Source organism: Musa acuminata, chromosome BXJ3-1 (genome assembly GCF_036884655.1).
Source record: "Musa acuminata AAA Group cultivar baxijiao chromosome BXJ3-1, Cavendish_Baxijiao_AAA, whole genome shotgun sequence".
NCBI lineage: Eukaryota > Viridiplantae > Streptophyta > Magnoliopsida > Zingiberales > Musaceae > Musa > Musa acuminata.
In genome coordinates, this window is record NC_088349.1 from 19,502,257 (window position 1) to 19,526,890 (window position 24,634).

At 39.6% G+C, this 24,634-nt stretch overlaps 1 protein-coding gene across 1 annotated transcript; it reads left to right on the forward strand.

Moving 5' to 3' along the window:
- Nucleotides 1-361: 361 nt before the first annotated feature.
- Nucleotides 362-24,477, forward strand: LOC103992025 (protein-tyrosine-phosphatase IBR5). The gene is made up of 5 exons (XM_009411579.3): nt 362-772; nt 3,252-3,351; nt 23,299-23,356; nt 23,442-23,548; nt 23,943-24,477. Exons 1-5 carry the CDS (start codon nt 536-538, stop codon nt 24,245-24,247), a joined length of 807 nt encoding a protein of 268 aa, XP_009409854.2. The 5' UTR covers nt 362-535; the 3' UTR covers nt 24,248-24,477.
- The last annotated feature ends 157 nt before the right edge of the window (nt 24,478-24,634 follow it).

A 24,634-nucleotide genomic window follows, 5' to 3' on the forward strand; every position in this document is an offset into this window, starting at 1 on the left:
GAGATCCTGTCCTTTTTGTTTTATTATTTTATTCTATAGTCCTCACCTCGATCGAATCAGCTGTGAAGCCACAGAGCAGTACCAAGTCACTGCTAGATTAACACCAAGCGCTGTTTCGCGTCCCCAGACGCGCGCCCCCAAACTCAGCACTGCCGGATGTGGAGTGGGGTCCACGGATGGCCATTACAGGTGATGGTTTTGGGTCCTGTTTTCAGAGTAGCGACAGATTCCACTTCTGTTAAAAGGGTGGGGGGTGGGGGTTGTGTTTGAGCGAGCAAAAGAAAGCGTTAATCCTGGTAATAATATTTGACATTTTCACAGCGTTAACATTAATTAATATTATTAGATCGATGAAAGGGATCCCCTCGCTTCTCTTTACACGGGGAGAGCGCGATAGCGAGATCTTTCTTGAGCGCAAGCAAGGTCGCGACTTTTCGATCGAGGACCGCCGATTCCCGACCTCTCGACCTCCGAGTCCGTGTGATTCTTAAAGGGAGGTGTCCTTCTCGCTCGAATCGCTGGGGTCCGACGCGCGATGAGGAAGAGGGAGAGGGAGAACCCCTGCGATGTCTGTGGCCACTACCACAAGTACGAGGAGGGTGAGGTCTGCGGTGTCTGCGGCCACCGCGTCCCCGCCGCCTTCGAGCGGCCGATCCAGCCGGCCAGCGCCTTCCCCTCTGAGATCCTCACGGATTTCCTCTACCTCGGCAGCTACGACAACGCCTCCCGGGGGGAGATCCTCAAGACCCTCCGCATCACACACATCCTCAACGTAAGGCCCTGTTTGTTGCTCTTTCTTGGATGATCTTGATTGCCTGTGGTGTTTACTGGTAGCTATGGTTTGCGCAGCTGGTTGTATAAAGATTCGCAAATCTGGTACTCAGTTGTAGCAATTGATGGACTAGAGAGAAGTGATGTGTGTGAAATCGTAGCGTTTGGTGTATTAACTTAGTGATCGACGACTAGGGATGATGCATAGCGTAATAAGGTTGGAATATTGAGTAGTTCACAGGCAAAGAGGAGCTTCTTTATGCTTCTCGCCTATTCATCAACCCTGTATTCGGGAATTGTGCAGTGCCTATGCAACCTCTTCCAACTGAAGATGGATATGATGATGAGTCAACATGTTGATAAAGGCATTTCCCTATACAGGCAACATGGTGAATAACATGTTTAGCTTATAGAGAAGCGAGTTGCACTTTGGTCCAAATCAATAAACATTCTGAAGAATATAATACATGGGCATGGAATGCTCAAGAAAATTCTGATATATTTCAGGAGTATGATTAGAACAGTTCTTCTTGCTGATAATATGTTGGGTTAGCTAGTATTTTAAGATTCCTAAAGCTAGTGTCTTAGTGGGATAAGGAATCCAAGTACAAGGAGTTCTTGTGAAAGAAGGAAATATGTTAATTAACGTTTGATTATTCTATAAATATCTCATGCATCTCTAGGTCTTGATGGGAGGAGAACATGATGTGAGGAATATTTTTGGTGCTCTTGGGTTTCTCTATGAGATATTTAGAAAGGGTAGTTTCTTAGAGAGGATGAGAAAAAGGCAAGGAAATCCATGCTTAAGTGGGGATAATTTAAGATCTCGTTATTGATCTCACATGGTGAAGAATTTAGTTTTCTCCATGGATGTATGTAGGATTTGTTAAACTAGGTTCATCTTGTGTCGGCTTTCTGATATGCTTTTGATTGTTGATCTCTGGGTATTTTCTTTTGGTTTTGGAATTCTTCTCTTCCTTCCCAACAAGTGGAATCAGAGGTCAAAAGATCCGATAGTCATAGATTCAACAAGGATGAGTGATGAAAACGGGAACGAGCTTGAAGTAAAAGTATTTTATCTTCAGGAGATACATAAGTGGATAAAATACTTACCAAAGGAGAGATTGTTGGGATTGACAAAGTACAAGGAGTTCTCAGAAATAAAAGAAATCCTGGTAATTATAGTTTGGTTCTTTTATAAATATTGTTTCCGTATATTATGGTGAGGGGATAGCAAGATATGAGGAATACTTTTGGTGCTTCTTGATTTCTCTCTAGGGTATCTAGAGAGGGTACTCTCTAGGGTTTTTAGAGAGGGTGAGAAAAGGGCGTAAATTCTTTGGGATTTATGTAAGAGGGACTACAAGGAAATCCATGCTTGAGTAGGAATAACTCAAGGTCTTGTAATTGATCTCAATAGTTAAGAATATGATTTTCTCCGTTGATGTAGACGGGATTTGCCGAATCACGTTAATCTTGATATGCTTTTGATTGTTAATCTCTGGGTGTTTTCTTTTGGTTTTGGAATTCTTCTCTTCCTCCCCAACATAATACACTAGATCTAAAATATATTATGTTGATATATTGCTTCTTAGCGATGGATAATGGAGGAAATAACATTGCATTCGATTTATCATTCTATTTCAGTGTTGTATCTACTTTTCTTTCATCAGATATGATACAGTTATCCATATAACATGCTGTGAGACTACGTTCTCTCATTTCTCCAAGAAATATTGGAGAAATCAATGGGATACTGTCCCCTGTTCGAAAAATCAGGTACAAAGGCTTGTATATGTGGACAAATTAACACCAATTTTCACATAGGAGATCAGTTTAACTTGAATTATCTTATCAGGGTCATTTTTAACTAATTCACCTATAGGCATACAGTGGGTCATCGCAAGAAATAAAAGGCTTAAAGCATTTGCTTTGGCTAATTATATAGAGATTGCCTATGGTGGCTGTTAACCTGTTTCAGCAACTGCTATGTTTACAAGAGCACAATAACCTGTTGCTACAACTATATTATGGTTTCTGCTATAGCAAAACTGCCATTGATGCCTCCATGATCGCTGTTCTGCACTAAGCAGAATAGCCATTCTTTAGATCGCATCAGGAATATCCTTATACCTTTTGAGTCTCAAGTCAATTCTTATAAAGAAGGCTTTATTGGTTTTAGCCTTTACATCAGGAATATGGTGGATTGAAAGAAGGCTTTATTGGTTTTAGATCGCATCAGGAATATCCTTATCCTTATTGGTTTTAGCCTTTACATTATGGTTTCCCTTTTATTTTTCATATATCAAGTTTGACCATATGGTGGATTGAAAGACATATTGCTAATCTTGAGTCTTCAACTTTTGCTCCCTAATTTTGCATTTCCACTTTAATGATACTTCTTAACTTAAATGAGCTATCTTGCTTTTGAAATTGTTCTTTTATCTGTTGCCATAATACATTGTTGGATATGACTGCAGACTGTACCTGCTTGCCAAAATCTGTACAAGAATTCCTTTACTTATCACTGCCTCCAAGATGACAAAGTTCTACAATTTGATGATGCAATCCAGTTTTTAGGTATTATTCATCCTTGATGTAAAACTGTCATACTCTTGGATTACTTTTATTCATACGTTACAAGTAGCAACCTGAATTTCTTTTCCTAGAGAAGTTACATTGACATAGAATCAACATCTCAATTGTTGGGTCACTCATCAATCTTCCATAACTTGCATTTTTTAATCTTATCAATTGTTGAGCCACTCTTTGATCTTATCTTAAAGTATATAATTACTTCTACAATTGTGCTTATACTTTAAAGTGAAAATTATTGTCAGTGTCAAGGTTCAATGTCTCGTGCCAACCGATGGTACCAAGCTTGGCCCGGATGTTAGAACCCTTGCAGATTCTAAACTTGGGGTTGATCTCTTTATGGGATCGGCCTCCTTGGAACTCTATAGGGGTTCCTCCCTCCAAGTTGCTGCTCAAAGGCTACAGAAAAGATTCATCTATTGCTTATGAAAAGAGAAGGAATACATGACTATTTATAGGGCTTCTAAACCCTAACTCCTAATAGGACTCCTACTTAAGACTCTTACTTCTAACCAACTCCTAATAAGACTCCTACTCAAGACTCCTATTCCCTTACAACTCCTAATTCTTCTCTAAGAAAAAACCTCCTACATGAATGCCCCTCAAAATTAGGACTCTCCTAGCTAGAGTCCTAACAGAATGTCCCTCTCAATTAGGACTCTCCTAGCTAGAGTCCTAACATTTTTACATGAATCTCCCTCTCAATTAGGACTCTCCAAGCTAGAGTCCTAACAGACCCGCCCTCTTCAAATCAGCCTTGTCCTCGAGGTTGATGATTCGTGAATTCTGAGAATTTGATCTTCAAGTCGTCATAGTTCTCCCAAGTGGCATCTTCTATTGGTAGGTTCGCCCACTGTATTGGCACTTCATTAGTGAGTCACGATCCGTTGATCAATAATGGCACTTGGCTGGGTCTGGAGTTCTCTTTGGGTAGTCATATTTGGTGGGTGGCTTTGGGCTGTCTCCAAGCATCTGTTTAAAACTTCCGGCTGGCTGTTGGTTTGTGGGTGATATGTCGTACTCCTTTTCATATTAATACCCTGCATATGAAATAACTTTGTCCAAAATCTGCTCTTGAAGATGCAAGTAGAATTTGTCACAAGAACAATGCGTCCCTTATAGTGTAATTCTTTTGAGTCCCAATTGTAATGAGCCATGGGGCTTGGTGCTTCTTCCAATTTTTTTATAATCTTACTAGTATCTGAATCTTCCTGTCATTCCATCTTAATATCCTCAAGGAAGTCGCTGGTCGGAAGTGAAACGACCGAAACTTAACTTGCTCGGGTAGCTGCGAAAGCGCATCTGCAAGAACATTCTCTTTCCCCTTTTTGTAAGTTATTTCAAAATCAAATCCATGAAGTTTTGTTACCCATTTTTGCTGCTCGGGAGAAGATATCTTCTGCTCCAAGAGATATTTTAGGCTTTTATGGTCGGTCTTGATTTGAAAGTATCGCCTGATCAAGTACGATCTCCACCTCGTTGCTGCATGCATAATGGTGAGCATCTCCTTATCATATGTTAATATGTTTTGATAGGGGGGAGACAATGTCTTGCTAATGTATGTGAGTGGTCGACCATCTTGCATGAGAATGTCTCTCATTCTGTCTCTAGATGCATCGGCCTTAATGATGAAGGGTCGGTTGAAATATGGTAGCGCTAGCACCGGCGTCGTCGTTATGGCTGCCTTAAGTTTGTCGAAGGCAGTGGAGGCTCTGTCCGACCATTGGAAGACATCTTTTTCCAGTAAGGAAGTAAGTGGTGCACTGATCTTTCCATAGTTTTTCACGAACTTACGGTAGTAGCCTGTTAAACCCAAAAAGCCATATAGCAATTTTATGTTCCTCGGGATAGGCCAGTTTTGCAATGCTTCAATTTTGAAGGAGTCCACCGTCACACCTTCCTCTGATATGATATGCCCAAGATATTTCACCTTTTGTTGAAGAAAGTAAAAATTCGTAGTGGCCGTTGTGTGTTCGAAAGGCGGTTTTCGGTATGACTTCTTCATACACTCATATTTGATAATACCCGGATCGAAGGTCCGGCTTTGTGAAGATTTGTGCTCCCTTTCATCTAGCAATTCATCTGCTATTGGAATAAGGTATTTGTTCTTGATGGTTATACCATTGAGAGCTCGGTAATCAATGCATATTCGCCATGTTCCGTCCTTCTTGTGTACAAGTAGCACCGGTGAAAAGTAGAGGTTGCAACTTGGCCGAATAACTCCTGTTTCAAGCATCTCTTTTAAAATCCTTTCTATTTCATCATTCTGGAGATGTGGATACCGATATGGCTGAGTATTTGCTGGAGATTTGACTGGAAAAATCATTATACAATGATCATGCCGACGAGTAAGAGGTAGGTTGTGCGGCTCGTCAAATATATCTGAAAATTCAGCAAGCAAAGGAAATATGTTTGGATCTTCAAATTCTATTGGCTCTCCTTTAATTTGCTGCTCAAGTTGTATCAAAAAGCCCCTGCATGCTTTATGCAAAACCTTCTCCATTTGTTGTGTGCAAATCATCGTTACGTCGTCCTCACGTTTCGTTTCTCTTTACTGTAAAATTTTATAAATAGTTGCATAAAATTCCAAGAAATATCACCTAATGTCATCAACCATTTAATTTTGAGTATGGCCTCATGATCATCAAGAGGGAGGAGGAAGAAATCTGCAATTATCTCTTGGTCCTGCAGCAACAGTTTCACCTGCGGGCACCTATGATCACACTTCAAAATCCGTCCGTTGGCGACCTTAACGACAAACCTGCTGCAATTCTTAATAGGTAAGTTCATATGGACAGCAACCTTACTGTTTATGAAGTTATTAGTGCTGCCCGTGTCGACGAGAACAATGATCGGTTGTTGTTTGAGAAGGCCTCCAACTTTCATCGTTTGCGGGTTTGAGTAGCCAGCTAGTGTATGTACCGTAACTTCGGTCGGTTGTGGCTCTTCTTCTGCATCTTTTTCTTCATGTTCAAGACTCTCTTCTGGATGTTCAATGACCTCTTTTTCTATCGGTTCAATCATAAGAAGTCCTCCTTTACTACAGCGATGCTCACGGCTCCACGGCTCGTCACAATGCCAACATAACCCCTTCGCATATCGCTCCCGAAGCTCTTCTCTTGTTAACCTCTTCGGTGTAGGGACTTGGTCAACAGTAGGGGGGGCTGAGGGCTTCAATATTACTGGTTGAGGAGGGACCCTAGTCCTCCGAGCTTCATGATTCAATTGCTCCTCTTGATGTCGTGCGAAAGAGATGGCTGCCATAAGCGTATACGGTTGTCGCGCTTTAACTTCTCCTCGGATCTCCGGTTTCAAGCCCTCAATGAAGGTCCTCAATAGCTGTTTTTGAGACCAATCATGAGTTCGATTAGATAACCTTTCAAACCTGGTTTGGTACTCCTGAATGGTAAAAGTTTGTCGGATCTTTGCTAGTTGTCCGTCAATATTCCTGTAATCGGTTGGTTTGAAGCGGATCAACAGTCCTTCTTTGAATTGTCGCCATGAAAGGACTCCATAAGTATGTTTAAACCAGTCAAACCACTGTATAGCATCCCCTTCAAGATGTATAGCTGCAATTTTCATCATAGATACATCCGCAGTTTTGTGGTACCGAAAATATCGCTCCGTGCGCGAGATCCAACCAATCGGGTTTCCTTCCCATCTAGGAAAGTCCACTCTCATGCATGGATAGTTGGGGTCAGTCATATAGCCTCCCCTCCCTTGGAAGTCATCTCTTCGGGCTTGGTGTGATTGGGCAAAGCTCTCTCCTTGATATGATTTCTTCGGGCTTAGTGGTCGGCCCAATCTGAGTTCGGTAAAGAGCATCCGAATCTTATCCTCCATTCGCGCCTCCAAGGCTTCGAATTTAGCATTGATTGCCTCCTTAGATGCCATAGTATATGCCCCCAAATCTATGATGTTAAGATCTCTCTTTTGTTGTTGGGTTAAGGGCATGTATAGGTTGAGAGAAGTGATGGTTGAAAGGGTTGGTGGATTGGTGGATGTAGGCTGCGGTTTAGGCTTGTTTTGTGACTGTTTTGGGTGCAGTTTGAGGGTGTGGTTTGGCAGAGTTTTAGGGTTGTGGATGAAAGTTTTGGATCTGTGATAGATGGTAGCAAAGGTTTGACAGAAATCCGTGGGAGTTGCAGCAAGTATGTGCTGTCTTGTAAGAGTAGAATTGTCGTCGAAGAAACAACGGTTTCTCGACGTAATTTCCACCAAAAACTTGAGAGAATTGAGGAGGGAATTGATAGCAAAATCACAGTTTATATGACAGCAAGGATATCTAATTTAATCAAGAAAATTTCGGCAGTATAACAGCAAGGAAATTGGTGCAAGTTGCAATTGCAGAATTCTCGTCGAAAAATTTCAGTGAGTTACGACGAAAATTTGCAGCAACATAAAATCATTTTTAGAGATGAATTTTCTTAATAGATCAATCTTAGATGGAAGCTAAGATGATCTATGAAGTGTATAAGAAATTTCATTCAAAAAAGATTGCAAATAGATGGGTTAAGGCAACAATATGCGGCTAAAATTTTCTGCAGCACAGATTTTTAGATATAGCAGATTGTACATAAAAGATCAGTTGTTTATATTGAGAATTTTTTGATGAAACTAAAGGGAAATCCACTGTTAGGAAGTGTCAAAGCTATCATAAAAATTTCGTAGGGATTTGGATAGAAACAATATAGTATCAAGATCAAACAAACAGTGCTATGCGGCTGAAATTTTACAGTGCAGATTTTCAAGTATAGCAGATTAGACGTAAAAGATCAATGGTTTATATTGAGAATTTTTTGAAAAAACCAAAGGGAAATCTACTGTTAGGAAGTGTCAAAGATGTCATAAAAATTTCATAGAAATTTGGATAGAAAAAGCACAGTAGCAAGATCAAATAGATGATGCTATGCGGCTGGAATTCTGCAATGTATCTTTCGTCGTAGAGATGAAAACTTTGTGACGAAAGGTTTATGCAACAATATAGGAACAGTTTTTTTTTTTTTTTTTTGGATTTTTGAATAAGGATAACTAAATTGCAGCAGCAGTAAGGTACGAAACCAGAACCTGTTGCAATTCACGGGGAGATCAAAGGATGATCTGCAGTGGTGGAGATGACGACAGAATTTGGTGACGATCTTTTAAGCAATTGTGGGAATTGCTTTGAGCGGTTGTGGAGGGTTGATGGATGGCTGTGGAAGGGCAGCGAGACGCCAAGAACGCTGCTCTGATACCAGGTGTTAGAACCCTTGCAGATTCTAAACTTGGGGTTGATCTCTTTATGGGATCGGCCTCCTTGGAACTCTATAGGGGTTCCTCCCTCCAAGTTGCTGCTCAAAGGCTGCAGAAAAGATTCATCTATTGCTTATGAAAAGAGAAGGAATACATGGCTATTTATAGGGCTTCTAAACCCTAACTCCTAATAGGACTCCTACTTAAGACTCTTACTTCTAACCAACTCCTAATAAGACTCCTACTCAAGACTCCTATTCCCTTACAACTCCTAATTCTTCTCTAAGAAAAAACCTCCTACATGAATGCTCCTCTCAATTAGGACTCTCCTAGCTAGAGTCCTAACATTTTTACATGAATGTCCCTCTCAATTAGGACTCTCCAAGCTAGAGTCCTAACACCGGACTAGTATGTTAACTCAGAGATTGGTTGTCCGACAAATAGAGAGAAGAACGGTCCAATCCGATAATGGGCAACGCACATTGTCCCGAGATGTCGAAGATGATTGGAGAGGAATCTTCTATTGAATCTGGATGCTGCTTGATCTCTCGACGTGCTGCTTGAGATCCTATAGAAGATCAAGGTTGGAGGTAGCCCGTTCGATGTGGTCAAGAAATAAGGGTGCGGAAGAAGAAAGGAAAGAATGAGAGAGAATTTATTTATAACCAGGTCGTAGTGGTTGTCGATGGTTTAAAAGGTTAAAGGCAGTTGTGGGGTGGCACAACCGCCTGCTGAGATGGTAGTTGAGGTGGCGTAACCATCACTAATGTGTCTCAACCACCTGCCAAGGTGTCGTAACTTCTACTAGTGTGTCTAAACCACATGCCAAGGTGGCACAACCTCCATTGATGTGGCTCAACCACGTGCCAAGAAGGTGCAACTATCGATCAAGATGGCTCAATTGCCCCCTATGTGGGTTCATGTCATATTTGTTTAGTTGAGGTGGCGGCGTTCATTGTTGAGGTGGAGATGTCCATGTGTCAGCTTTAGAATATGTTATTTTATCCTCTATCACGGTATATACGGATCGGCACCAATGTATCATACGCATGTTGTTACATATCGATTTTCCAAAAATGGTAAAAAATGGCCAAAAATACGTAAAAAATTAAGAATTCTTTGTAATACCTTTTTTATCCTAATCTAATTCAATTTCAATAAGAGTAGAGTACAAATAAGTTATAAATGACTAGTAATTTCAGGTTTTTACGATGAGATAGCAGATGTCTCTATTTAAAGATGGATCTTTGAGGGGGCAACTTTCTCGTGTACTTCGCTATTAATTTTGTTGATCTTGAATCATTATAATAATAATAAAACGAGTTGAGATGTTAGATTATGTGTCAAAGGCCTGCTTTTTCAGCAAATTAAGTAATAAACATAAGCAACACTTCTACCACCAAAATGAATGTCAGGATTTCATAGCCATTGGAATGGGTCCGCAATCCTATAAATTTGCATATCAATATGGTACGTCTGTCGAACTCAATCTTATAACTGCTCCTAGAGATCTTCCACCAATCCCTATTTGCCTTTTGAAGTTTTTTAATGAGCTCAATCATCGATTAGGATGTTTAATTGAGAGAGTGAGAAAGAGTGAATGAGAAAGAGAAGGAGAAAAGAGTGTGAGTGAGGGAGAGTGAAAGAGGAGAGGAAGGGGGTTTTAAAGAGTGGAACCAACCTCAATAAGGTGTCCAATGGCCAATATGACCATTGGACCCCATTGATGTTAGTGATTGAACCAATATGGTCGAAAGGCGACTATGACCATCAGACTCCATTGATGTGAATGATTGAATGATATGGTCGGAATTTACCGATCGATACAAGTCAGTAACAGTCGTCATTCGAACATGTCCCCCGATATAGGGGGTGTATTGGGTGGCACAACCCTGTTTTATGCATACTGCTTGAAACAGGTGGATCCACATACTGTTCGTTTAGCGGACCGGTATGTACTGTTTGTTTTGTACTGGGAGATACAATGGACATTAGTCAGTGTTGTGTGTGATATAGTATGCATGCTTCAAAGATTCTTTTGCTTGATCAATTTCTTATGTACTTCATGCTCATTCACATTGATCTACAACTCCAAAATTATACTTCATGAAATATCATATGAACATGTCATGATGTTCTCCGCTATACGACTTTTAAGATGAGGAAATTTTGTTGCTATACCTTTTAGCTTATATCATATATTGATTTTACTTCCATGCAACTATTTAAATACTAGTAACAAGAACTGTCGGGGAAAAAGTTTGTCTTTGTGTGCTTACACCAGAAATAGGTAGTGAATTTTAGTAGTTTTAAGTAGACATTAAAGTATATTCTGTGTTCTGCGTTGACCTCTTTTCTCAAACAAGTTGCTTGTTGTTATTTATGAGTTAGACACAATATACTTCTTTTTGGAAAATTATTAAACTACTACCTGAAAAGTTCCAGAGGCAGCAGAGCTCACAGGTATGAAAGTCCCAAAGAAATGGGACTTGCAAAATCAACAGAACATTAATTCTAGAACAGTCGGTGAGACATTCAGCTGCCTGATTGGCTTTTTTATTCAAAACATGGCTGGTACAATATGCTATTCATTGATTTCAAACTGAATTTCAGCAGTGTGAAAGATCAGAGATGAGCATTCCTTCTGCATCTGTGATCTCATAAACACATTGTTATACTAATCACAAACAGAAAATAGAAATATTTTAGAGAACACGAGAAAGAAGAACAAAGGGGAAAGAATGTTTCCTCGGTAAGATGAACTTGGAATGTACTTGGAACAAAGGGGAAAGAAGGTTTCCACATTTAGATGAACCTGGGATGTACTCAAGGTTGAGGAAATTCTATTATAATTCGTTATTTTATTTTTGAGGTCTCAGCATTAGATGATCCATAACAAGGGGGCATTCTTGCGTTTTCCAGCCTAGCTATTCTGCTTGAAGGTTAGAATTTGATATTTAATTAGAACCCAATAAATCCTTTTTTGTTCTGTCTTATTTTGTGATGGTTATCTACGAGGAGGTACAGAACCAGTTAATCTAACCAAGTGTTGATTATAAGGACTCCGAGAATTATGGATGCTTGGTGCATACTGCATAGTTTGAATTTTGAGGTTTTATGTGAGACTAACAATTGAGAATGGTAGGCAGATGTGGATTCCTACCTAGTCTGGTATAATAATTGACCCATTAACTTGTTAAGCCTAAATTATCTCAAAATGTTGAACCCCAAATCAGTGGTAGTACATCTATCAAACCTTTTGTAAGTTAATTCAAATCTTTGACCATTTTTCTTATCAATGTCACACCTCAAAATTTGAAAACATCAAATTTAATATTTTTAAACATCCAATACATAAGATGTTGTTTAACATTGACAAAAACACTAGCTCAGTTTATGGACAACCTCACAACCAAAATTTTCTTTACAATGATATCTTGTAAAACCACAAAACATGTCATATTCTTCTATGATTCCACTGCCTCAGCCTAAACCTAACTAGAGTGTGATGATAGAGACAAGCTAACTTGAAAATTTTATATAACAAAAAAGTAAGCTACAAAAATTCAGTAAACGACTATCATATCCATGGCATAAGAAAGGACAAATCATATGACATAAGGATCAAGATACAAGGTATGAGTTCAAGAGTCATATTTATCATCTAATCTGATTCATACATATTAGGAGAGCAAATAACAACATATAACATATAAGTATGTTATTTAGAATTGTGTCAAAGGAATATAATATAGATGATGTAGTGTGATCATAACATAACATAAATCTACCCATTTCTAGATGGTCCCATAAATTCACTCGTTTCTAGATGATCATAACATATGTCTCCATGTCTATATGAAGTCATTTGTCGACATGAGCTCGTCATGGCTCCATAAACATAGCATAATTTTCATTTCATTTCTGGCAAAGGGATTAAATTATTTTACAAATATCAGAGTACAAATAAAGATATTCTTATGTATAAATCAAGAAAATAGAAATGTATTGGAAGCACGTGACACAACAAAAATATACATGTGCACGTGTGAAGCAAAACCAAAGCTATAATGAACATATGTACAACTCATTCAATTATTACAAGAATCAATAACTAAGAGATAAAGGAATTTAAAGCAACAACATGAGACTCATTTGAGGGAGGATTTTGGCTTTAATCAAATTCCAGAAGGTAAAAGAAAAAATTGTGTAAGTTTGGAAACGAATCATATGGGCAGAATTGTAATATCAGTTATAATAGACATCTGGATTGACAATTATGCTCTAGATTATTCAAATAAGAGTTTTTAGCAAGGTATGCGAGTTTAGCTTCCAATAAAACAAGTTTTGTGTAAATTAGAATTGTCCACATAAACTTATAAGTAATGAAATTCATAAGGTCAGATCACTTTGTCTATGCTTAGCAGAATTTGAATGATTAATTGAAACAAGCATTTGAATAAGCATTGTCGATCCAAATCATTTAAATAAGATGTTGATAGAAAGATATAGGAGTCAACTTTCCACTAAAAAAAAATTTGTATAAATTCAAGTTATCCACAGAAGATTATAAAGAATTTAATAGACAGGTTACATCATTTTGTCTCTACTTAGTAAAATCCAATGGATCACTTCACTAGAATAAGTGTTTAGACGGGCATTGGTGCTTCAAATCATTCAAATAAGGTGTTAATAGAAAGATCTATGAATCTAGTTTCTAATAAAATTGTGTTTGCTCAATTTAGAGTTTTTGTACAGAATGTTATAGTTGAAATAAGGTCAAGATTATCAAAATTCCTAGATTTTAAGTTTACAATTCAATTGAAGTTTATACTATTAGAAAAAAATAAATCTCTACTAATTGCTCATAAATAGAAAATAATCTGAGATCAAATTACTGTAAGACCAGGTAGAACACTTTCCTTAGATAGCTAATTTCCTAAAGATCTTGAATTAGACCAAATTCTTAAGTCAGAAACAAACACATTCTCTTCTTCTCTTTCACTTCACTCTCTTTCTCAAATGTGCTATCGAAGGCAACAAAGGCACTAATTAGGTCTAACTTTTGGTTTCTAATCTTTAGTGCTTACCTAAATCTAAATGTTGCAAAGTGTCAAGCATGCAACAAAATAATATTAGGTGTCAAGTATGCAACAAATTAATATTAGGTGTCAGAGCAAGTATGAGGTAGCACCCTCATTTGTTTGCTAGTGCCCACTTATAATTTTTATTTTTTCCACTAACTTATCATGGAAAATTTTACAAATCACTATCAGGTTCTATAATTCACAATTAGGCCTCTCGCACTAAGCTTTCAATATAAAATTATATAATTAAATAAATATTAAATAAATTCTCATATTAAAATAATCAAGATATTATAAAAATTTATAGGTATCATAAATAATTAAGTAATGAAGGATATTACAGTGAAGGACCAATGGAACTTAGAATCAAACTTTACCATGGTGCATTAGACCCAAAACCTAATGGTCACTCTACGTTGTAGCGTGTTCTCTAGCCCAGTCCACGGGTGGCCTTTTCCATCCGAGACTCTCACCATACCCAATATTAGGTCAGCTCTGGTATCACTTGTCATGATTGCATAAAGGTTTTTCGAAGGGAGGTTCATGCACGAAATAATTCTCTTGGTATGCGAGTTAATTTGTACCAGGATGTGATAATAGAAGTAAAGAAGAAGAAAACCATAATTAGGATAACCTAATAAGCAGAGCCGCATAGAGAATTTGATATATGTAAGATTGTGCAAAATGCAAATTAAAAGTATTCTTAGTACTAAAAGTACAATACAGTAGTAAACTACTAATAGTATGGGATTTCAGTGACCTTTCTCCAGTCTGAATTTGAAACTGTTTCCATGCTTGTTGCAGTACCTTGTGTTGAATCTCGTATTTTGATGATGAAACTACTTGATATATGTTTATGATTTAATTTGCGTTTTGAGTGACGCAGGATGCTTTGATCAGGATGAGACAATTAAAGCAGGAAAATCATGTTGTGCCGGAGGAACATGTCAGAAGATTGGACGTCGGGCCGGTGGATCGGTCGACGTATCGACAGAAGGCTTCGGGCCGTGGACTCGGGCATCGGGCCAAGTAGAGCGGGTATTGTGCCAAGGATATCGGAGTTGCGGAGTCAACTGGCCGATTGGGCAATAGGCCGCAGGAGAGGACGATGCACCGAAGAATCAGACGAAGCGTCGAGGGACCAATGACATGCCGGACAACTTGGTTAATTGCTTAGGATTAATTGTCTCGATCGAAGTTTTGTTTTAAGTGTGCAGGATTAACTACGATGAAAGATAGACAAGCAGCAGGAGTTGCGCCGGAGTCAAGTTCATGATCACGTTGGGAGTTCGAGAGTTCGACGGAAGTACGGACGGTCGTCGGAGGTTCTGCGAGAACAGATCCGAGAAGTCCAGAAGCTTGCCAAGCGAAGCTCGTCGGAACTCGCCAAGTGGATCGTCGCAAAGTCCAGGAGTTTGCCGGAAGTCCGCAGAAGCATCACCGAGGGTTCATCGGATGATCGACGGAAGTTCGCCGGAAACTCGCCGGAAGAAGCGATTGACGTACCGAAGCAAAGCTGCAGAAATTGTCTAGATTTAATCGTAGTTAGCACGGTGATTAAGTTAGAAATGGGAGGTGATCCCATTAGCTTAATCCTGGGGCAATTGGGCCCTTGAAGAACTCAAGTTGGGTCGAATGGTTCAACCCATTCGAACCCAAGTAGCTGTGGGAGGTGCAACCGCCCAGGCAGGGAGGTGCCACCGCCCAGGCTAAGTCTCCCAGCGAGACTAGGCGGTGCAACCGCCCCAGCCAAGAGGTGCAACCGCCCAGGGCTCAGTCTCCAAGCGAGACTGGGCGGTGCAACCTCCTCTGTCGAGAGGTAGCACCGCCAGAGCTCAAGTTCCGAGCTCTGGCAGGCGATGCAACCACCGAGCTCGGTCTTCGAGCTCTAGCAGAGAGCTGCAACCTCTCTGGACAGGAGATGCACCGCCTGAGCTCGGTCTTCGAGCTCTGGCAGAGTGGTGCAACCACCTCTGGCAGAGAGGTGCAACCACCTCTGGCAGAGAAGAGAAACTTCTCTGGTCAGGAGATGCACCGCCTGAGCTCGGTCTTCGAGCTCTGGCAGGAAGGTGCAACCACCCCTGATAGAGAAGGTGGAACCGTCCGAGCTCAGTCTTCGAGCTCTGCCAGGCGGTGCCACCTCTCCAGTCGAGAGGTGCAACCGCCTGAGCTCAGACTTCGAGCTCTGCCAGGCGGTGCCACCTCTCCAGTCAAGAGGTGCAACCGCCTGATCCCGGAATTCCGGGATTTGATCGTTTTGAGCTCGAAATTTGAATTGGGTTGGGGCCTATAAATACCCCACCCATTCAGCACTGAAAAGATACAGACCTACACCGAAATCTTGATCTTTTCTGTGATTCTAAGAGCTCAAAAGTGTTGTAAAGCCTTTAAGTCTCCTCCTTCTGTTCTTCAAGTTTTCAGTTGTAAAGTGAGGAGAGAAAGGTCTGTAAAGGTTGTCTCCTGAGCCTGTCAAAAGGAGAGAAACTGTAAAAGGGAAGTTTGGCCTTCGCCTATTGAAGGAAGGCCCCTAGTTGACGTCGGCAACCTCGTCGGTGGAGGAAGCCAAAAGTGGAGTAGGTCAAGGCTGACCGAACCACTCTAAATCTCTGGTTTGCGTTTATTTTTGAGCACTTTATCATTACTGCAAACCTCCTCCATTACTACTGCTCTCTGCGCTCTCACGAACAAGTTCTAAGTGCTGTTCTTCCGAATCTGCATTCAGACGTAAATTCGTATTTTCGTACATTACAGTTTACGTTTACGTTTGATTCTGCAGAACTGTCTTCCGTGCTTTTACGAAAGAGTTTCTTTGCAGTTTACACTTACATTTTGATCCTATTGATAACTGCAAACTGTCCTCTACAATTTTACGAACGAGTTTCAACATTTAGACGTAAAACTGCATTTAGACGTAAATCGGCTTTCCTCTCACAATCATCAGTTCTCAGTTCACGTTTACGTCTTGATTTCAACTGCATACTGCCTTCTGCGAGTATACAAACGAGTTTCAAAGTTTAGACGTAAATCTGCGTTTAGACGTAAATCTGCGTTTAGACGTAAAACTGCGTTTAGACGTAAATCTGAGTTTAGACGTAAACTGCGCTTAGACGCAAAACTGCGCTTAGACGCAAACTGTGTTTAGACGCAAACTGCGCTTAGACGCAAACTGCGCTTAGACGCAAACTGTGTTTAGACGCAAACTGCGCTTAGACGCAATCTGCGCTTAGACGCAAACTGCACTTAGATACAAACTGAGAATTAGCTTTTGCATCATAATAGCTTTTATTGAACGAACGCAGCTTTTGGTTTTTAATCGCTGTAAGATTTCCGCTGCACTAATTCACCCCCCCCCTCTTAGTGCTCTCGATCCTAACAATTGGTATCAGAGCGGGGTATCTCTCATTTCGGATTTACACCCGAGAGAAATGGCTCTTCAAGAGGGCTTTTCGGTCTTTCGTCCACCGTTCTTTAACGGATTGGACTACACTTACTGGAAAACTCGAATGAGAGTTTTCTTGATTTCTCTAAATCTGGATTTATGGAATATCGTTGAAAATGGTTTTCAACTTCCCTCTAAACCGACGAACGAATGGTCGGATTTAGAGAAGAAGTATTTTTCTTTAAACGCAAAGGCTATGAATGCCTTATTTTGCGCTTTGGACAAAAATGAGTTCAATCGGGTTTCTTTGTGCGAAACGGCTTTCGATATTTGGCGCACTCTTGAAATCACGCATGAGGGAACTAGTAGAGTCAAAGACTCGAAAGTTAATATTTTACTGCATGATTTCGAGCTTTTTCATATGAAACCAAGCGAAACCATTGTTGACATGTACACCCGTTTTACGGATGTCGTCAATGGTTTAAATTCACTTGGTAAAAGCTTTTCGGATTTTGAACTCGTTAACAAAGTTTTGCGCTCACTTTCTAAAACTTGGGATTCAAAAGTAACTGCTATTCAAGAATCGAAAAACTTGAACCAATTTCCACTTGAAGAACTAATTGGTTCATTGATCACATATGAAATGACGTGCAATGCACGTGAAGAACTTGAGAACCACCTTCCAAAGAACAGGAAGGATTTGGGACATAGAACATTTGAAGACCACTCGAGCATAAGCTCAAGTGATGGTGAACTTAAACTACAAATGAAACGAAAATTAAAAAGCAAAAAGAATCAAACTACTTGCTTTAAACGCGAGAAGAAGAACAAAAACTGGGATGAATCGAGCTCCTCCGAAGAAGAGAAAGTCAACAAAAGCAAGGCGGCAAACTACGCCTTAACAGCCTACAATGATGAGGTAATCGAAATCCCCCTAATTTATTTTGAAATTACTTGATGCTTTCATGATGTATCTTTCTCTTTTAGTTTAGAATTAATTTTCTTAAAAATTACATGTTAAAAAAAAAAAAAAAAAAAATTATTATGATCATACTAAGTAATTTCAAAAATGATAATATTGCATATTTTATGATAAACAAATAAAATGATCTTGATTGAAAATATGAAATCATGGTTAAGAAGTAATAATGTGCATTACGTTAATTTCCATTGTTATTTCTCGATTTTGATTAAAGATCATGTTTGATTTGAAGAAATGCATAATGATGAAATTAAATATTTCGATTGACAATTTCATGCATGAGATATACATGATGATTTTTGTGATTGATGGTTTTATGATGAAATTCATTTTACGATCCTAAACGTTGATGCATGTTTTCATTTGACATAAATGAAAAGGCATGCTAACATGAAATCGATCACTTAAGATGAAACACTTAAAAAAGGGGAGAAATATATGAATTGATGCTATAAACACTATGCTATGATTATCCCATGCTTGCATCACCAAGAAATATATGATTGCTATCATTGCTATATGCCCTGTATCAAGATATCAAACAAAATCTTGCTTCACAGTTTTACGCATTGATATCTTACCACATGATGAAATGCTACAATTGATGAACACTTGAAATGTAATCCTCTATCTTATTGATTTTTCAATAAATCTATGCTTGTCATACATGAATTTATTGAATGTAATTTTGAGGATGATTTCAGATTTGACAAATGCTTGATTCGTATTTACGATATAAGATACACTTTAAATATGAATCATGCATCAATCATGTTAAATGCTTCAATCATTTTCTATCTCTAGAGTTCTCGATTTTGATGAAATACAAGTGATAAATTCATTTATGATATCTTGTAAATCACTTGAATTATGAATGAGTTTTTTTTTATGATGCGTTAAAAGAATCACTTAAAAAGAAAATGCTTTTCCCATCTGATCGAGATTAATGATTTCATGATATTTTGTGAATCTCGAAATTAATTTTAATGACTTGATTATGAATTTCAAGTTAATGATTTGATTTGAATCATAATCTTGATCTTGCAAAATTGAAGTCACAAATAATATCCTGTGGTATTCATGAATTGATACTCACAATATGAAAGCATTGATATTCATGACTTGAATTGGATTGAAACATTGTATGCTTAAATTAATCATTCTCCTATGTTTCAAAAATTCCTTAAATGCCTTATGTGATGATTGAAAACTAACTTGCTTTATGATGAATCACGAATCATAACTTGATCTATGATGCCTTGAAATGATTAAAATATTTAATACTTTTATGCTCTACCCCCTACTTTCTTCTTGTTTTCAATGATAAAATGGGGAGAAGTTTTGATCATGCATGGTAGGATATAATTTGACAAAATTGATACCATCATGATATGAAACATTTATGATGTGCAATTATGCATGCAATACTTGCTTTCTAATTATGATGTGATGTATTGCATATGATGTAAATCATGATCTAAAATGCCATGAGTGCCAAGTTACACATTTTGAGAAGAAATTGCTATATTGAAACATTAATGTAATTATGAATGGTGATATGATATCATGCATGTAATACTTCAACTTATGATAATGATGCATGCAATGATAAAATATTCATGATGAAAAATTGTCTTGACATTCATAACTTGATTATTCATCCTTTGTCATGATTTTGAAATCGTTGTAAAAGGAAAAAAGAAGTACAAAACTGTATTCTCTCTTCCTTTTTTACAATGACAAAGGGGGAGATAGCTAGCTTGTACAAGTCAAGAAGATGCAAAAACTTGACTGCTTGCTTGCCTATCTTAAGTAGCAAAGATTGCTAACTTGCTCATTTCAAGAAGAAAAATTGTCTTCTTGAACATCACTATCTTGAATATCTTAGTTGAAGCAAAACTTGCAATTTGCACATTGCAATAGGAAGCAAGAATCATGAGCTTACACAAGAAAGCTATCTTGTATTTGCTTTCGAAATTTTTGCTAGCTTATATATTGTGAAACTTGTATATCGTAAAAATTGCTAGCTTGTTGGTCTAAAGAGAAGCAAAAAGTTGCTATCTCAAAAGAGGCAAAAATGCTAACTTGCGCATCTAGCAAAGTGAGCAAAATTTTCAAGAAGCAAGAGTTGCCTTCTTGAACATCTCTAATTTGCTAGCTTACATGATGTAGAACTTGCTATCTTATATGCTATAAAACTTGCATATCTAAAACTTGATAGCATGAATGTTCTAAGCATGATGAAATACTTGCTAAATCTTCTAGCTCCAAAGATTGCATTATGATAAAACTTGATACTATGTTTTTCATGCAATGAATTGAACCAATATCACAAACACTTGATTGTGGTACTTCTCCTTTTTGTTGATGACAAAGGGGGAGAAGTATGTTGATGACATGACATGTGATGCATAAGTTTATGCATATGTTCATGTTGACGTGTTGCAAGTATTCATGATGAATATTGCAATGACTTGAATTCAGGTTGAATTCAAGGTTCTATCAATATGGCATATTGATAGGGGGAGTTTGTTTAAACTCCGGGAGTTAAGTTTAACTCCGTCATCAAGTGGTTGTCATCATCAAAAAGGGGGAGATTGTTGAATCTCGTATTTTGATGATGAAACTACTTGATATATGTTTATGATTTAATCTGCGTTTTGAGTGACGCAGGATGCTTTGATCAGGATGAGACAATTAAAGCAGGAAAATCATGTTGTGCCGGAGGAACATGTCAGAAGATTGGACGTCGGGCCGGTGGATCGGTCGACGTATCGACAGAAGGCTTCGGGCCGTGGACTCGGGCATCGGGCCAAGTAGAGCGGGTATTGTGCCAAGGATATCGGAGTTGCGGAGTCAACTGGCCGATTGGGCAATAGGCCGCAGGAGAGGACGATGCGCCGAAGAATCAGACGAAGCGTCGAGGGACCAATGACATGCCGGACAACTTGGTTAATTGCTTAGGATTAATTGTCTCGATCGAAGTTTTGTTTTAAGTGTGCAGGATTAACTACGATGAAAGATAGACAAGCAGCAGGAGTTGCGTCGGAGTCAAGTTCATGATCACGTTGGGAGTTCGAGAGTTCGACGGAAGTACGGACGGTCGTCGGAGGTTCTGCGAGAACAGATCCGAGAAGTCCAGAAGCTTGCCAAGCGAAGCTCGTCGGAACTCGCCAAGTGGATCGTCGCAAAGTCCAGGAGTTTGCCGGAAGTCCGCAGAAGCATCACCGAGGGTTCATCGGATGATCGACGGAAGTTCGCCGGAAACTCGCCGGAAGAAGCGATTGACGTACCGAAGCAAAGCTGCAGAAATTGTCTTAGATTTAATCGTAGTTAGCACGGTGATTAAGTTAGAAATGGGAGGTGATCCCATTAGCTTAATCCTGGGGCAATTGGGCCCCTGAAGAACTCAAGTTGGGTCGAATGGTTCAACCCATTCGAACCCAAGTAGCTGTGGGAGGTGCAACCGCCCAGGCAGGGAGGTGCCACCGCCCAGGCTAAGTCTCCCAGCGAGACTGGGCGGTGCAACCGCCCCAGCCAAGAGGTGCAACCGCCCAGGGCTCAGTCTCCAAGAGAGACTGGGCGGTGCAACCTCCTCTGTCGAGAGGTAGCACCGCCAGAGCTCAAGTTCCGAGCTCTGGCAGGCGATGCAACCACCGAGCTCGGTCTTCGAGCTCTAGCAGAGAGCTGCAACCTCTCTGGACAGGAGATGCACCGCCTGAGCTCGGTCTTCGAGCTCTGGCAGAGTGGTGCAACCACCTCTGGCAGAGAGGTGCAACCACCTCTGGCAGAGAAGAGAAACTTCTCTGGTCAGGAGATGCACCGCCTGAGCTCGGTCTTCGAGCTCTGGCAGGAAGGTGCAACCACCCCTGACAGAGAAGGTGGAACCGTCCGAGCTCAGTCTTCGAGCTCTGCCAGGCGGTGCCACCTCTCCAGTCGAGAGGTGCAACCGCCTGAGCTCAGACTTCGAGCTCTGCCAGGCGGTGCCACCTCTCCAGTCAAGAGGTGCAACCGCCTGATCCCGGAATTCCGGGATTTGATCGTTTTGAGCTCGAAATTTGAATTGGGTTGGGGCCTATAAATACCCCACCCATTCAGCACTGAAAAGATACAGACCTACACCGAAATCTTGATCTTTTCTGTGATTCTAAGAGCTCAAAAGTGTTGTAAAGCCTTTAAGTCTCCTCCTTCTGTTCTTCAAGTTTTCAGTTGTAAAGTGAGGAGAGAAAGGTCTGTAAAGGTTGTCTCCTGAGCCTGTCAAAAGGAGAGAAACTGTAAAAGGGAAGTTTGGCCTTCGCCTATTGAAGGAAGGCCCCTAGTTGACGTCGGCAACCTTGTCGGTGGAGGAAGCCAAAAGTGGAGTAGGTCAAGGCTGACCGAACCACTCTAAATCTCTGGTTTGCGTTTATTTTTGAGCACTTTATCATTACTGCAAACCTCCTCCATTACTACTGCTCTCTGCGCTCTCACGAACAAGTTCTAAGTGCTGTTCTTCCGAATCTGTATTCAGACGTAAATTCGTATTTTCGTACATTACAGTTTACGTTTACGTTTGATTCTGCAGAACTGTCTTCCGTGCTTTTACGAAAGAGTTTCTTTGCAGTTTACACTTACATTTTGATCCTATTGATAACTGCAAACTGTCCTCTACAATTTTACGAACGAGTTTCAACATTTAGACGTAAAACTGCATTTAGACGTAAATCGGCTTTCCTCTCACAATCATCAGTTCTCAGTTCACGTTTACGTCTTGATTTCAACTGCATACTGTCTTCTGCGAGTATACAAACGAGTTTCAAAGTTTAGACGTAAATCTGCGTTTAGACGTAAAACTGCGTTTAGACGTAAATCTGAGTTTAGACGTAAACTGCGCTTAGACGCAAAACTGCGCTTAGACGCAAACTGTGTTTAGACGCAAACTGCGCTTAGACGCAAACTGCGCTTAGACGCAATCTGCGCTTAGACGCAAACTGCACTTAGATACAAACTGAGAATTAGCTTTTGCATCATAATAGCTTTTATTGAACGAACGCAGCTTTTGGTTTTTAATCGCTGTAAGATTTCCGCTGCACTAATTCACCCCCCCCCTCTTAGTGCTCTCGATCCTAACACCTTGCATAAATAAAGATATGTACTATTCAGACCTACTACATGTGAGTTGTTTTATCAGCTGATCTAGGATGTTAATTGGTTTGGCCTTTACTTTCTTGTAGTTCTTGTTCTTTCATATCAATATTATTCTCTAAATACAGAGCAATGCGACAAGGAGAAGGCACGTGTTCTTGTCCACTGTATGTTGGGCAAAAATAGGTTGGTTTAGTTCAGTTACACATTTTTATTTCATTGACACGGGTATTATATGCACAGCATCTGTTTTATTGTTTTCTTATGGCAGGTCACCAGCAATCGTAATGGCCTATTTGATGAAATGCAAAGGATGGCGATTTGCACAAAGTTTTCAATGGGTTAGAGATCGTCGACCGATGGTGGAGTTATCCCCAGGTTTTTACTCTTCTCTGTGCATCATATAAGAAATGGAGCACAAAACCGTACATAAGTTTTTTTTTTTTTCCTTATTTCCTTTTTTTTTTTGGGCATGCTGTGGTTTATGCTAGACAAATGGAAAGCAAAAAATCTTGATGATCCATACTGTATTCATAAGTTATTTTTTCCTTTTTTTTATTTGGCATGCTGTGGTTTATGCTAGATAAACGGAAATAAAAAATCTTGAGGATCCATATTGTGTTTATGAGTTATATTTTCCTTTTTTTATTTGGGGCATGCTGTGGTTTATGCTAGATACATGGAAGACAAAAATCTTGAAGATCCATACTGTATTATTTTGTTTCATTTTTAGCTGTTTATTGTTGTCTCCCTCGTTTATTGTATCTTTCAGCTGTCCAGCAGCAGTTGCTGGATTATGAACAAAAGATTTTTGGATGTGGTGAAACCACAGCCATGCAACCAGTACTTCCGGCCGAATCACTTCCATCGTTTGGGTTTGGATTGCCAGTCAATACATCTCCAGCCCCTGTGTTCAATCAACCAACTACGGCATCCGTCTTCGATCGGTCGGTTCCGAGCACGGGAAGTGAGTTTGTATTTGGTGCAGGCAGAAACATAGAGCAAAGAGTGATGGAAAACAATGCTTTTGTGGTTGTGCCTCCTACTGGGGGTGAAGCCCCCATGGACAGTTCATGAAGAACTGCTCGGGTGAAAGCAGCTGGACGGGAGATCCTCTTTGTACCCAAAAGATGGGTGATGTGAATAGATTGTCATTCAGGTTTGGAATCACAAAGTGCTCTGGGAGAAATGAGCCTATGTTGAAACTACTTTTTTGTTTTCTTCTTTTACTTTTGTTTTTTTTTTTTTTTTTGTTGGGTGTGTTGGACGGTAACACTTTATGAATGAATTAATAATTTTATTGTTCATGAGATGTCTACCACATAAGAGGATTGGTTGGTTTAACCGGCTTTATGTTTTCCTTACTGTTTGATCATCTTGTGTTTGTGTTTAAATTTTTCCTTCTTTCACTTTGATTTTCAACATATTGCTGCCCTCGGCAATAACAATAAAAAAAGCTGTAAC